Here is a 13,564-nt window from a genome sequence, read left to right on the forward strand (position 1 = left end):
TGTTATTCAATGAGATATGATGATTTTCCCGACATTAGCACGGCAACCGATAATCATGACAAGTTTTGTCGCAGTGCTCAGGACGAGAAGATTTCTTTAATCCATGCTATACCTCTGTCGGTCTGTTTGATGTAACACTTTTTTTTATTTATTTATTTTTTTTTACTATCACATTAGAGCAACAATATAAAGAAAATGTATATACAAATGAAATGTATCTTATTTTCATTTTTCTATTGCATAGTGAAAGAGCCTTCCCATATGGCCAAAAAGATAATGAAATAAGGGCAGTAATAACCATGATTTCATTTCATTTCATTTCATTTCATTTCATTTCATTTCATTTATTTCATTCTTTCTTTCTTTTTGGCAAACATAACACGACATGTATCAGAAGATATAACATTGGCATGTATTCGACTTTACGTGGTAGATAACGGTTAACAAATACACTGTACAAAATTATACATGCATTCTGGCAAAATACAAATTTATGTCTGGAGAAAAGGAAAAGAAATTGAGAGGTCCACTGAAAAGCATGCTTGTAAATTGTGGACCACTCAAAGGATTCTTGTGACAGTTATTTGTTTATAAAGACAGAACAGAACAAGACAGGAGAAACACAACGACATTACATGACTTGACAGAAGGGTATACCCAATGAAAGTAATAAAGCACAAAAGAATAATGGAAAGAAAGGAAAGAAAGAAAAAAGGATATGAAAGGAAAAGACAGCACGCTGAACATCGGGATCGGAAGAGGGACTTGAGGTGCTTCAGAGCTCGAGCAGCTGAGCAAAGTTTGTACTTATATTATAAGATAATGTAAAAAATACACAATGATGAATTCAATGATTGACGATGAACCCTTAGGTTGTAGAGACCAGCTAAGTAATGAATAGTATCTTAGTATGAATTCAACAAAAAAAAGTTTCAACTTACGCTTAAACAATTCAAAAATAAAGAAATTTTTATATCACAGCTTAAAGAATTCCAGAATCTAGGGCCAGGGTATATAAATGATAACATACTGCATTCGATTAACAGTTTATGTTTTCTCTAATTAATGGACTTGTGATGTATTTCTCTCCAAGACAATGTCTTCGATAGCCACATAACAAAGGCGTTTCATTTCTCGTGCATTGAGGAGACATTACAATAATAAACAATGAGAAGATACTCATGACAATCATCATCATTTATATCATCATCATCACTGATCATCATCATCATCACCATCATCACCATCATAAAGAGACTCCAACCCCAAGCACCTTCTGATCTGGAGATTCTCCCGCCTGAAACCCCTAGCAAACGGGAGACTCCAACTTGATGTGCGCGAAGCGCGAATTTCTTGCGGCCGGGGTCCAGGGTCCGCTTAAGGGTCCTGGAAGCAGAAGGGTTGTAGATGCTTTCTCGTGCTATCTAAGGCTTATTTTTCAACATACGATGACACTAAATAGGAAATCATTTCAAGCGGGAGACACAGAGCCAGGGCAGGAGAAATTAAATCTTAAGCGGGAGAACGGGAGATTTTGCAAAAATGGGCTTTCGGCGGGAGATCTACCGTCGAAAGCGGGAGAGTTGGATCCTCCTCCTCCTCCTCCTCCTCCTCCTCATCATCATCACAATCATCACCACCATCACCATCATCACCATCACCATCATCACCATCATCCGCCACAATCATCATCCCAATGGTTCGAAAACCGAGTCAAAGTGTAGTATGCCGATATGCCACTTATTGTGTCGAATCGTGTTGATGTCGAACTTTACAGGCCGTGCCACCTGTACCATAGTCTAAAATCTCACCACTTTTATCTTAAAATCACTCTGACCTGGTGCAAAAAGCTTAAGAATTCTACCAATTGTAAATAATCAGTGCTATATAATATTTATTCGACAAATTTTAAAGTTAACAATTAATATCATTGCGTTTCACTGAATCAAACATGATTCAAAAATTTTCAGAGTGTTTTGAAGTTTGAAATCTAGACTAGATCTAGTTCTATAGGAGATGCGCGCGGAATTCAACAAAACGGAAATATTTTGCCATCGTTTCGAACGTAAGATGTCACATTTACTGCAAAAAGACGTGTATTAGGCTTACATAAAGACAGCCACATTGTATTATGATTAATTAGTTTAGAGTTAGAGCAGAAGAGTGGACGTTTCGCCATTCAAGGATGACGGAAAGTCGCAGATCTTCCAGGTAAGAGTGAATAAGAACACAAATGGCGGGCCGGGATGAGTCCCACGCGTGCCAATCTATGTATGGTACATGTAGAGAGATTGTAGAGGAAGTCTAAATAGTGGTAAATTTATATTAGTCTATAGTAAATAGACCCCACTAGGTTCTATTTGAGACTGAGTTAGGCTGTATTCTGTAGAAACAGATAGACACTCTCAGCTCTCCTTCTTCTTCTATTGAAGGAGTCCTTAGACTCCTTGTTTGTGATTCTGGTGACTGTCGGGAGTGTGGTCCAATCTGTGATATAGTTCTTGGAATGAATGAGTATGGTTGGGGCACCACCTATCGACAGGGCACCTTCCCATCTTGACCGAAAGATCGGTCTGTATCTGTCCGTCGGGGAATGTTCCGCGGAGACTGCGTCTGGCTTCACGGATCCCCTCCGTATACAGACCGAAGTCAATGATTGCGGCTCCTGTGTGGAGCAGTCGCGCACAGATCAAACGTTACGATAAACCAAATTTCAGACAGCTTTTTTACATTCAAACAAGTATGACATGACATGACACATTATGCAGCAATATTTGGGATAAATTTCTCACATTGTGCAATCGAAATACTCACATAACCTCGGTTATAATGCAGAAATTGTATCGATATCGCAACATCGCCGTTCGCGAGCAGTAAGTCGCCATTTTGAATCTGCAACAATTGCTAAGCCAATCACATGCGAGGTACGTGTTTTAGTAAAACAAACACGTAGAAACTACCTCGCATGTGATTGGCTAATAGATTCATAGTGTATGTTTCTGCAGTTTGAATGTGACGACACGACAGGCTGTGTTTTACGTTGAAAATTCTCCTAACATGTTGGATTATTCATTAATCTGGTGAGTGTAACGTATTCTTAAAAAAATAATTTCACCATATAAGCTTAAATTTGCCGACCTAGGGCCGTGAATTAGACGCAATCGAGAAGGGTGAGGTACCTCACCCAATTTTCCATAGAGACAGTGGTTAAGAACATCCACACAGCAATGGGTACTGCAACCTTCCGTCTGTCTACGGAGGACAGCGTTAATGGCAAAATATAAAAAGAGTCCTCCGGACAGACGGATCTTTCTGTCTACTTCCCATCGGCACCCTGCGTATCATGGCTATTTGCGTATAGAACGAAAAAGTACGCGCGGGATTAAGTGTCATTAGCTATAAAAACAATAAAAACGAAGAAACGAAAATCAAACTCAAACAAACCAAGCTAAAAATTACACATCCGCTCAGTAACGACGCATGGCTGTGAAATTCACGTGTATTACCTATGGCCTGTGAAATTCACGTGTATTACCTATGCTGTGAAATTCACGTGTATACCTATGGAGGGGAGGGGGTGCCGATCGCAAGGTTCCCTTTTTAGCTGCGCGAAGAAAACGGAACGCACGCACTAAAATTGCGCTATTTTAAAACGGAGATTCATAATCAACGAGACGGTTACGACATTCAAAACTGCAGGATTTATGGCATATTTGAGGTAAGAATTAGGCGGATTTGTATTATATTTTTAGAATAAACAAGCTACAGATCCTTAGGGTGACGATACGTGGTACCCCCAACCCTACTTCTTAATAGTTTTTGTGTGTGGTGATTCCTATATAACTTGTAGAAGATGACTTCCGGAGACCCTTCCAGACCAGACGCAGGGCTTTCCGAACTGGGACGGACAGGCGACCCGCAAGGGCTTCACGGAATGTGATGATGCGTCCTACCCTGTGTCGCACGGTTACACTGCTGTGCCTAGATAGAGTTTTTAGCCCCCCTTAACAAATTGCGCTGTTCTGTTCTGCACAGCTTCCAACCTGTCTATTAAAGTCTGAGTCTCTAGAAAACTTACTACCGTACTAGGAGCTACGTTCCTTTTATGACAGCTTCTTTGCAACTCAGGATATTTGTCTAAGTTTTCGTAATTTCTCAAATTTATTTCCCACTAAACCCAACAGTAACAAGAATGATGAATCTTGATGCTTAAAGTAGAGAGGAGTACTAACTTTTGTTTATTATGTTTATTTCTTACAGGGCAAAACAGGCAGTGAACTACACAGCCTTTGCTGATGATAATGATGGTGACAGTGATGGTTAGTATGATCTACATCAAAATTCTTTGTTTATTTCTCTAAGACACATTCCACCAGAAGAGTCTCTTCCAAATAGATTCAAATTCAAGTCGCGTAAGCATCCTTGTTTTGTGATAAGAAAAAGAAGTGTTGCCATATTTCTTTTTCTTATGATTGAATGCTGATCTAATTACTCATGATGTCACTGGGAAACAGAAATATTTGATTTAAGGTCATGCAAGAACATCTTCTTTTTCTTATAGGTCACAAAATGAAGTTTGAGTGGTACTGTCATTTTCATGTAAGCAGTTTACCTGTAGGCTGTAGTTGATCTCATGTACAGGTTAGGTTAGATAACAGTGCAGAGTAGGAATTCACCAAGAGACCTGAATATGCTCTAATTCAATATTCAACTTATGCTTGGGTTGAATACCAAGTACCATAAGTCCATAGTCCAATGTGCCTTTTTATAAATTTTGGTGCATGGCCTTCAATGCGGCAAATGGGAAATCAAGTGGAGCCTTCGGACACGATGTTTTGTCCCTTTTCTTTGAAGACACTGTTAGATTATTGCAGTGGCCCAATTTCACAAACTCACTGTCGTATTTTGCTTATCTGAGATGTATGATGATGCTCAATTATATATGAGGAAAAGAAAACCCTTGCCAGCGAAAAAAAAAAAAAGTTTCCTGAAATATGCCGACATGTATTAGCAGAGATGTAAGTGAATACAGAGCAGTCCCATTATAATGAACATGTTTTTAACAAAATTCTTGTTGCGACAAAGTAGAAATTCAGGTCCAAAAGTCATCATCTATATAATTTTATATAATTCACTATTTGGCTATAACACCATTTAATTTTAATGAAGAACACTGCCAGTCCTGAGAACTTCATTACACTGGGAATCACCTGTACCACCATGTTCATTAACCTCACTGAATGGTTTTAATATTCAAATATGTACGTCGTCATGTGTATTGTCTGTGAGAAATGTTGTACATGAGATGGTAAATGTGATCACCCATAGACCTCCCCCCATAAGCAGTTTGCATTTACCTTCACACCATTGAGCATATAATAGATTGCACCATGCAGCTCAATTTTTCCCCTTTGATGTAAGAAAATACAAACAAACTGGAAACATTGTGAAATGTTGACTTTAACCATTTGCTATCATGTTACGGATGCTACAGGTGACTTTACAGAGCCCACGCCCCCTACCACCAAGAAGCCAAAAGATGAGAAGGAGAAGAAGGCCAAGAAACTGGCCAAGAAGAAGAAGCCCGCAAACGATCCAGACGAGGATTACGACGAATTCAGAGATACATCACGGGGGAAGAGAAAGGAGAGGTATGTTGCGTGGAGAAGTCTATCTTAAAGTGATCATATAGTTTTAGTTGAGACCTAACTTCAGGTTTTTTGAATATTTTGGTGAGATCATGAGAAACCTCTTTTGAAATATGAAAGAGCATATAATTCCAAGAGGAATTCAACATTTATTTGATGAAAATAGGTTTTGAAATGGCTGAGATATCCAAAACAGTGATTTGAATACAAGGTGGGACCCACCTTTTATTACGATCGCTTTGTTTTACTTTGTTTTTGGATGGCTCAAGGATTCCGAAACCGATTTTCATCAAATAAACTTTGAATTCCCCTTAAGAATGGTTTGCTCTGCGCTATTTCATATGTGGTTTCTCTGTATCTTGCAAAAAGTTAAAAGCCCAATGCTCATCTCCATCAATACTATCCCTTTAAATTCTCTGCTGTATGATATTGTATGTCATCTTTCCAGTAAGCTAAGCTGCAAAGAGCACAGAGCCAGTACCATAGTTGTATCTTTAGACAAGTAACAGGAACCACATTACACCCATTTTGAAAAATTTGCTTTGGCTACCAATCAGACAGCGTATTGAATACAACATTCTGCTCATTACTTGGAAAGCAATCAGTGGTTTTGAACCTTCATATATTGAAGATCTTTCTTTTGGAATATGTGTAAAGTTGTAGCCTTCATTCTGCTGGTAAGAACTTTTACTTTTATCTCTGAGAACCAAATCATCATTTGGGGACCCAGCTTCCTCAGCTGCAGCGCCATGTTTATGGAATCCAAAACCTGTTCATATCCATTCTTTGCAAACATTAGATTCTTTAAAGGACAAGTTCACCTTCATATGTTGATTGAGTGAATGCAGCAATATTAGAAGAACACATCAGTGAAAGTTTGAGGAAAATAAAAAATAATCAAAACTGCTGTTCTTAAGTGTGTAGATCCGGATTCAACAGTAGCGAATTGTGATTTCAGAAAGAATCTTATGTCTATACATGTATGTAGCCACAGACGTAATTTCACTGTGTTCATGCCATCATTGTCATCGTCATCGTTGTCGTACAGGAAGCCTATTGAGGACCGCATGTTTGACAGGGAGCTCGAGCTGGCCCTTGAGATGTCCAAACAAGAGTCCAGCCAGGAGACGGAGGAACCGCCACGGAAGAAGTCCAAGGCGGTCAACGTGATGGTCCACTCCACATCCAAGGCTCCTGGTAAGGCGTGGTCACTCATTAACCCACTGAACTCCATTTAAAGGCGCATAATTTACCAATTGCAGATGAAACAAAAACCCACCGTTAGTGCTTCAAAATAGTTCTAAAATGTGAGTGAGGTATAGAAACAACCAATGTGAAAATTTGAAACAGTATAATCGATGTTAAGTATTGTAAATACCCAAAATGCGAACAGTAGTTATAATAAAAATGTTTCCAGCCTAAACCGTCTACAGTTATGGTTTAATGAGAAAAATAGCGATATCTCCATATATTTTAGACTTTCTTGCTCAAATTTTGTATGGTTGGATGTTTTGTGATACAACTGGCCTACACATATGCATCAAAAACTTGTGATATCTTGAACATTTTTTTAATCAGTGCTCCCAAAGGTAAACAGGACCTTTAACCTCCACACAGTTTGTTCCCTCTTTACTTTTGTTCACCTACAGTGTACCACCAATGGTTTCTTGCCACACCCATTTTGGCAGATGGAATGGTAGCAGTCGACTAATAATGATGATGATGATGATTGTAATGATAATGACAATGAAAATAATGGAAATGCCAGTGATGATGATACAGGAATCACAAAAAGTAAGAACCATGATACAGATATCCCTCCTTACAAAGTGCTTCATTCATAAGTTTCAAATTGCTGTAATATTTGGGCCTGACACATTTTTTTTTTCCATTTTCTCTCTTGGGTCAAAATATGTTGCAGAACTCTCAACTACAGTCATGTCGGAAACATCCACAATAGCATCAGATGACACAAATGTCAAGGCCAGTGGGGCAGATGGGAATGAGGATAAAGAGAATCTCCCAATGCCGCTGGCGTCATCCTCGCCTCTAAAGACAAGAACAGAAACGGCTGCCCCAAGGACGTCCTCGAGGCATGGTGGACCATGCGAAAGCAGCAACACTGCCGATTTCGATGTGATCGAAACACTCGACACCAGCGTGGAGGACGTCGTGGATGGCGGAAGGAGGGGTAGGAGGAAGGCAGCAGTGGCAGCGGTTGCTAAGCAGCGGGGAATGGCTGATAGAGATGATGATGCTGGGGATGTTGCCCATGGCAACAAGACCAAGCGGAGGAAAAAGAGTGATGAAGATGAGGACTTTGATGCAGGTTAGCCAGATGTGATGATGAAAAGACATTTTGGTTGTTTGACATTGCTATATTTCTCAGTAATTCAGAATTTTATGTGTGTGTGTGTGTTTATGCATCGGTACTATGGTAACCAGAGAACAAGGTCAGATGACCTGTGGAATTTGCACCTATAGTATAGGTATAGGTAGCATATAGACCTGGTATCTACAAAATGTCAAATGTTCAGGAGAGCAAAAAAAAATTTGTTTAAGAAAATGGCAGCCAAAGCACTATATCAAATGGGGAAAAATTTCATTTGACATGTCGTGTTGGCTTCATTTTAGGGGGTTAGACAGATAGGATTTGACAGTTTATCTCTGAACTGATTATCTGGCCATTAATCAAAGAAAGTCATTTTCACCAAAATTTGGGATACACGGTCTTGCCACGCCAGTAATGATATGCACCTATAGTAGAATTAAGATGATGTAATGAATTTGTGGTAAATAAGTTTAAGCTAATTCACTCTTCGATTACTCCTCCAATTGGCAATGGCACCAGGTCTTGATGCCAGCGATGATGATGATCCTACGTGCGATGATGACGACGACGACGATGATGACTACGAAGGGGATGAGGACTTTTCGGCATCAAAGTCAAAGAAGCGGAAGCAGACCAAATCCAAGAAGGAAACCAAGCGGGAGGCAAAGAAAACGGAGAGCAAGGCTTCTTCGAGGAAACCGCGAACTACTGGCGCCAAGCCGTCTCCAAAGCCAGGTAGAGGGCGCTCTTTATTGTTGAATTTCAATTTAACCCTCAAAGGACAAGTGTTTCAAAATGGCATTGATGTTGTTGACAATCATGTTGCTAATAGGAGCTGCAGACTTACCTATATTGCACAGAAATGGTTTGTGACTCATACCATGATCAAAAGACTTTTTGGTGCCATGTTTAAATTTACAGTCAAATCCACACAAGGTGATTTTGACTGTATGTACTGTAAAACAAGGAATGTTCACATGCATCTTAATTTCACAAATTTCACGAGAGCCAAGATTTGCGAAATTAGAATGCACACAAAAATTTCTGTCTACACTATGTGCATTGAGTATTAGAGGCAACTCACAAAAGTTTTCATGCCGCAAAAAAGGCTGTCGACTCCAATTTGCGAAAATTTCATGCCGCGAAAATATTATGTTTTATAGTATACGGGAATAACACATGTGATGTTATGAATAGGTGTACCTTGGGACCTTTTAATTTTCATTAACTGAGTTGATTATTCAACATATGCATTGTCGACTTACGCAGGGTTGGTTATATACCGTATCCTTGGTCAGTGCACTTTTTATCTCCCTAATCTCTTCACAGGTCCGGCCAGCAAGTCCCCGGGTGCTTCTTTGGTCCGGCGAGCTCCTGTCGGCAGGGCGGGGCCTCCCAAGGGATTCACCCCACCATCCCAGACAACAGGGACTACTCCAACTCTCAAGACAAGTGGTGCCACGTCGCCGAGGATGGGACTGGCGAGCATGAAAAGACCGTTGACGTCACCCACAGCTGGTATAGTATATAACTCTTTTTACCCATTCCTGACGGGAACCTCGTACACCACATTCCCACACTGTCCACTCGCATATGGGAACCTGATATACCTGGGCACCATTTCATAAAAGATGTTAGGATAGCAACTCTTGCTGGAATGGCAACTTCCCATAGCAACAACCAATCAGGAAGTTGGATTCTTGTCGTTACCATGACAACTGCCATTCCAGCAAGAGTTGCTATCATATCAACTTTTTATGAAATGGGGCCCAGATTTCCATAGCGTCAAATCATTTACGGGAACCTGGTATGTGGCATAAATTTATATCTATTTGTGTTATGCTGACCAGAAAAATGACTTTGATCGAAAGATTAGAGTTTTCCATGCAAATATCTGTTCTATGTCTGTATCAAGACAGCATGTATTTTTGTGCAATTTACCTTTTCCAACGTAGTAGTTATGCTATAAAACTCGTGTGAAGATGTATGTACAAATAAAGGCTGGGCTTATTAGATTTTGACTTTTGGTGACCCCATTTGGCTACCCTTATACATGTACATGTAGGGTATAACAAAAGAATTTTCGAGCCCAGCGCACACCCTATTCATATATTACGTCCTATTGACATTTTGCATTGTTCGATGGCACATGCAGTTGACTGTGGAAAGGGGATGCACGTACCGCTTGACTGCCAGTGTTTCACACAGGCAGGTTTTTTAATGCGTTTTGTTTTTGGTTGACGGGAAAAAAGAATCCTTTGGGGGGCATTAACGGTTCTCTTAGAATAGTGGAAGGAACATGTTAAGCCTTTTTTGCATATGCCATTGATATGTTTCATGGGGTTTTTATTTTCGTGAATTTTATGAAGCACAAAAATATTTACTCTGATCCCGACATGAATGCAACGTGCACACGTACCTGTACTGATGCGCAGTACACTGTACATGAACATGATGCACAATGATACTGTGTTCCACGATCGCAAATGTAATCACTAACAAAATTTTTGGGAACTGCAATCCTTCCCCCCCCCCCCAAAAAAAAAAGTACCTTGTATGGCTCCATTTGCAGAAAGGAGGGGGAATATTTTGTCCTTGTTGTGTTGTTGCCCAATGTTGCAATAAAATATAAAGAAAAGGCAAGCGTGCGAATTTAAAGATGTACTTGAGCACATACTTTGCCATGCTTTGTCTAATTCTTTTTTTGTTGATATACAGAAATTGCTCTCCATACTTCAACATTGTGATATGAAATAATAAATGCAAACATCAAAATCAGCATAAAACTCTATTTAAGTGGCATTGCATTAGTGTCAGTATTCAGGGAAACACTTTTAAAAACCCACCCAATACGGAAGAGTAGAGTTTTTATTCTGCTCTGAGGGAACTTTTTTCCACCTTACCTTGGTATGTAATAGAAATAAAGAACTCTCTACCACAGTGTACACTCAAGTGTTGCACTGGAATTGATATGTTTATTTATTTATGTACACATAGTTGTATCACTTGAGGCAATGCCCTGTCCCATTCTTTATTTGGGATATTTCCAAGATATAACTTCTTGTGGTTATGCTTTATTGAAAACATTACTAATCTTTAAAAATGAAGTGTAATAAAAGTGCAAGCAACAAGATCACACATTTATCTGCGTGTCCTTTATTTAAGCATAACTTATGTTGATGATTAACTGCATACTTTAGTATTCATCAAAATGTATGATAATAATAATAATTGTTTTGGATATAAACTCCAAATTTTATTGTCCGAGAATGGAAATTCTTTTTGCCCAATTGATCGTGGGCCCGGCAGCCACTGAGCAGCGCCAGATCGACGTTGCTCTCACCTTTTCAACTGTTGAACGGCAAACAAGGTAGCAGCAACTCCCATCTTTCAACGTCTTTTGGTATGACGTAGCCGGGGTTTGAACCCACGACCTCTCGATTGTGTGGGCAGCCGCTATACTCACTGAGCCAACACATCGGTGATACAAGTGATGTATGTTTTTCTCGGGAACACCATATTTTGTGAAGTCAACATTACCTCTGTTGTGAGTGCTAGAGTCAATGTATGCTCTGATAAACTTGTTGTCTGTCAATCACTATTTGTTTGATTTATTTTGTGATTTACAGCTTCAGGGAACAACCCGCTTGGTGGAGTCAAGCTAGTCTCACCCGGTCCAGGCATTCGACTAGGACTGTCAAAATTTGCAAGGATCAAACCACTGCACAGCAATGCAAAGGTGTAGGAGTAGTGACTGGTGTGGAAGTCTATGTGAGACTGACATTTTACGAATAAAAGCCCACCAGACTTTCTGTGAGAAGCAATAGAACATGAAGCTGGTGTCTCCCAAAGTCCTATGAACCTTCAAAGGGATCCACTTGGGATTCCTTAGTGACAGCCGAAGCAGTAAAACAGTCTTCAAAATTGCAAATGGCAAGGATCGAACCGTTGGGCAACAATGGAAAAGTGCAGGATGAGTGACTGGGGGGAAGGCTACATGAGACTGATGCTATACCATTACAGTTTACCTGGTAAAGCAATTGAGAATTTTATTTGGGCCAATAGAACATTACTCCGGTACAAATGTGTACCTCCGTTCCCGAAGTCTTCAAGTCCCATGGACCTTCTGTGAGATCCATTCCCCTATGACAGCCAAAGTAGTAAAACATTATTCAGAATGGCAAATGGTTGTAGGGCACAAACTTTAGCAGTGAAAGCTCCCAAATCCTGCTTTTTCAGTTATAGTTATAAAGTCAAAAGTACATTTGATGTGACTGTCGCCAAAGTCCATTTTGCATCGTCTCCCTCAATGTTTACCAGAATTCAAAAAGCTGCATTCAACAGCTTTCTTCCATGCCCGTGTTTGTTGACATTTTCACTAATTTAGCCAGGTTTGTAAAATTTCCCTCAGAAGTATAACTTGATTGCTAGCTTTTGGTTATCTGCAAACACCACTCTAGTCAAGATTTGTATATAAACATCCAAGTCACTTTTCATTCATGTTGGGGTAAGATGTAAGAAAGAGTGATTTGTATAAAGTGTGGGACACAGCTATAGTTCGTTAATCCTTGCTAGCCAGTGGGGAAGAGAAAAATCTATGCTAGTGATCAGGTACTTAAATCTTATGAAAGCTTTTTTTTTTGTATCAGTTATCATTATAATAATAATAATAATAATAATAATAATAATAATAATAATAATAATAATAATAATAATAATAATAATAATAATAATAATAATTATTATTATTATTATTATTATTATTATTATTATTATTATTATTATTATTATTATTATTATTATTATCATTATCATTATTATTATTATTATTATTATTATTATTATTATTATTATTATTATTATTATTATTATTATTACAAGTACTACTGGTATTCATACAGAAATGTCAACTTATTATGGGAAATTTGATTTGTGGTTGAATTGGACCCATGATACAATGTACTGAGTGATGGTCTTTATCTAAAATCCAAAAACAGATTTCCTAGCAAAGTTTGTTAAACCTTCACGGCTTTTATCTTTGGTACGTGCCTTCTTCAAGTAGAAGAAGAAGAAGAAGAAGGTATGTGCCTTAATTTTCAGAGAGCAAAAATAAACAATCAACAATAATCACGCCCACCCACACACGCCCACCGACGTACACACATGCGCACGCACATTCACTCACTCACTCACACACTACTGTTTGTGTGTGAATTCACAATGTGATGCACAGATCAGATTTGTCATGCATATGTCAAGAGTTTACAGTGCGCTCCCATTATAACGGACACAGTTATGACAAAATTCCGGTTACAAGGATCTGGAAGTGAAAATTCAGGCCCCAACGTTTGCACCTCTATATTTTTCATTATTTATTTGTTCAGTTATAACAAAATTTCAATGTAACGAAAGAAAACTACTGGTCCCGAGGACTTCATACCAGAAGTTGACTGTATAGGGAAACTCTAATTGTACAAGTACAGTATGTGAACAATCCTTAAACATGCCTTCATACTGGCACAATGTACTCGGTAAAGAGATCTTTACCTCAAGTCCAAGAATCGGTGGGCAAATGCTGCTACTT

At 39.0% G+C, this 13,564-nt stretch overlaps 1 protein-coding gene across 1 annotated transcript; it reads left to right on the forward strand.

Moving 5' to 3' along the window:
• The first annotated feature begins 2,104 nt into the window (after nt 1-2,104).
• LOC139734801 (uncharacterized) lies at nt 2,105-11,725 on the forward strand. Its single transcript, XM_071645587.1, has 8 exons — nt 2,105-2,211; nt 4,261-4,319; nt 5,495-5,651; nt 6,697-6,845; nt 7,570-7,977; nt 8,500-8,715; nt 9,310-9,498; nt 11,610-11,725. Exons 1-8 carry the CDS (start codon nt 2,186-2,188, stop codon nt 11,723-11,725), a joined length of 1,320 nt encoding a protein of 439 aa, XP_071501688.1. The 5' UTR covers nt 2,105-2,185.
• The last annotated feature ends 1,839 nt before the right edge of the window (nt 11,726-13,564 follow it).

Source organism: Diadema antillarum, unplaced genomic scaffold, assembly GCF_040938485.1.
Source record: "Diadema antillarum isolate AM-2024a unplaced genomic scaffold, OU_Dant_1.0 seq00000547_RagTag, whole genome shotgun sequence".
Lineage (NCBI taxonomy): Eukaryota > Metazoa > Echinodermata > Echinoidea > Diadematoida > Diadematidae > Diadema > Diadema antillarum.

Coding starts and splice junctions, on each gene's coding strand:
- LOC139734801 (XM_071645587.1), top strand. CDS start 2,186: ATGACGGAAAGTCGCAGATCTTCCAG. Junction 6,846..7,569: donor CTCCACATCCAAGGCTCCTG/GTAAGGCGTGGT, acceptor AATATGTTGCAG/AACTCTCAACTACAGTCATG. Junction 7,978..8,499: donor AGATGAGGACTTTGATGCAG/GTTAGCCAGATG, acceptor CAATGGCACCAG/GTCTTGATGCCAGCGATGAT.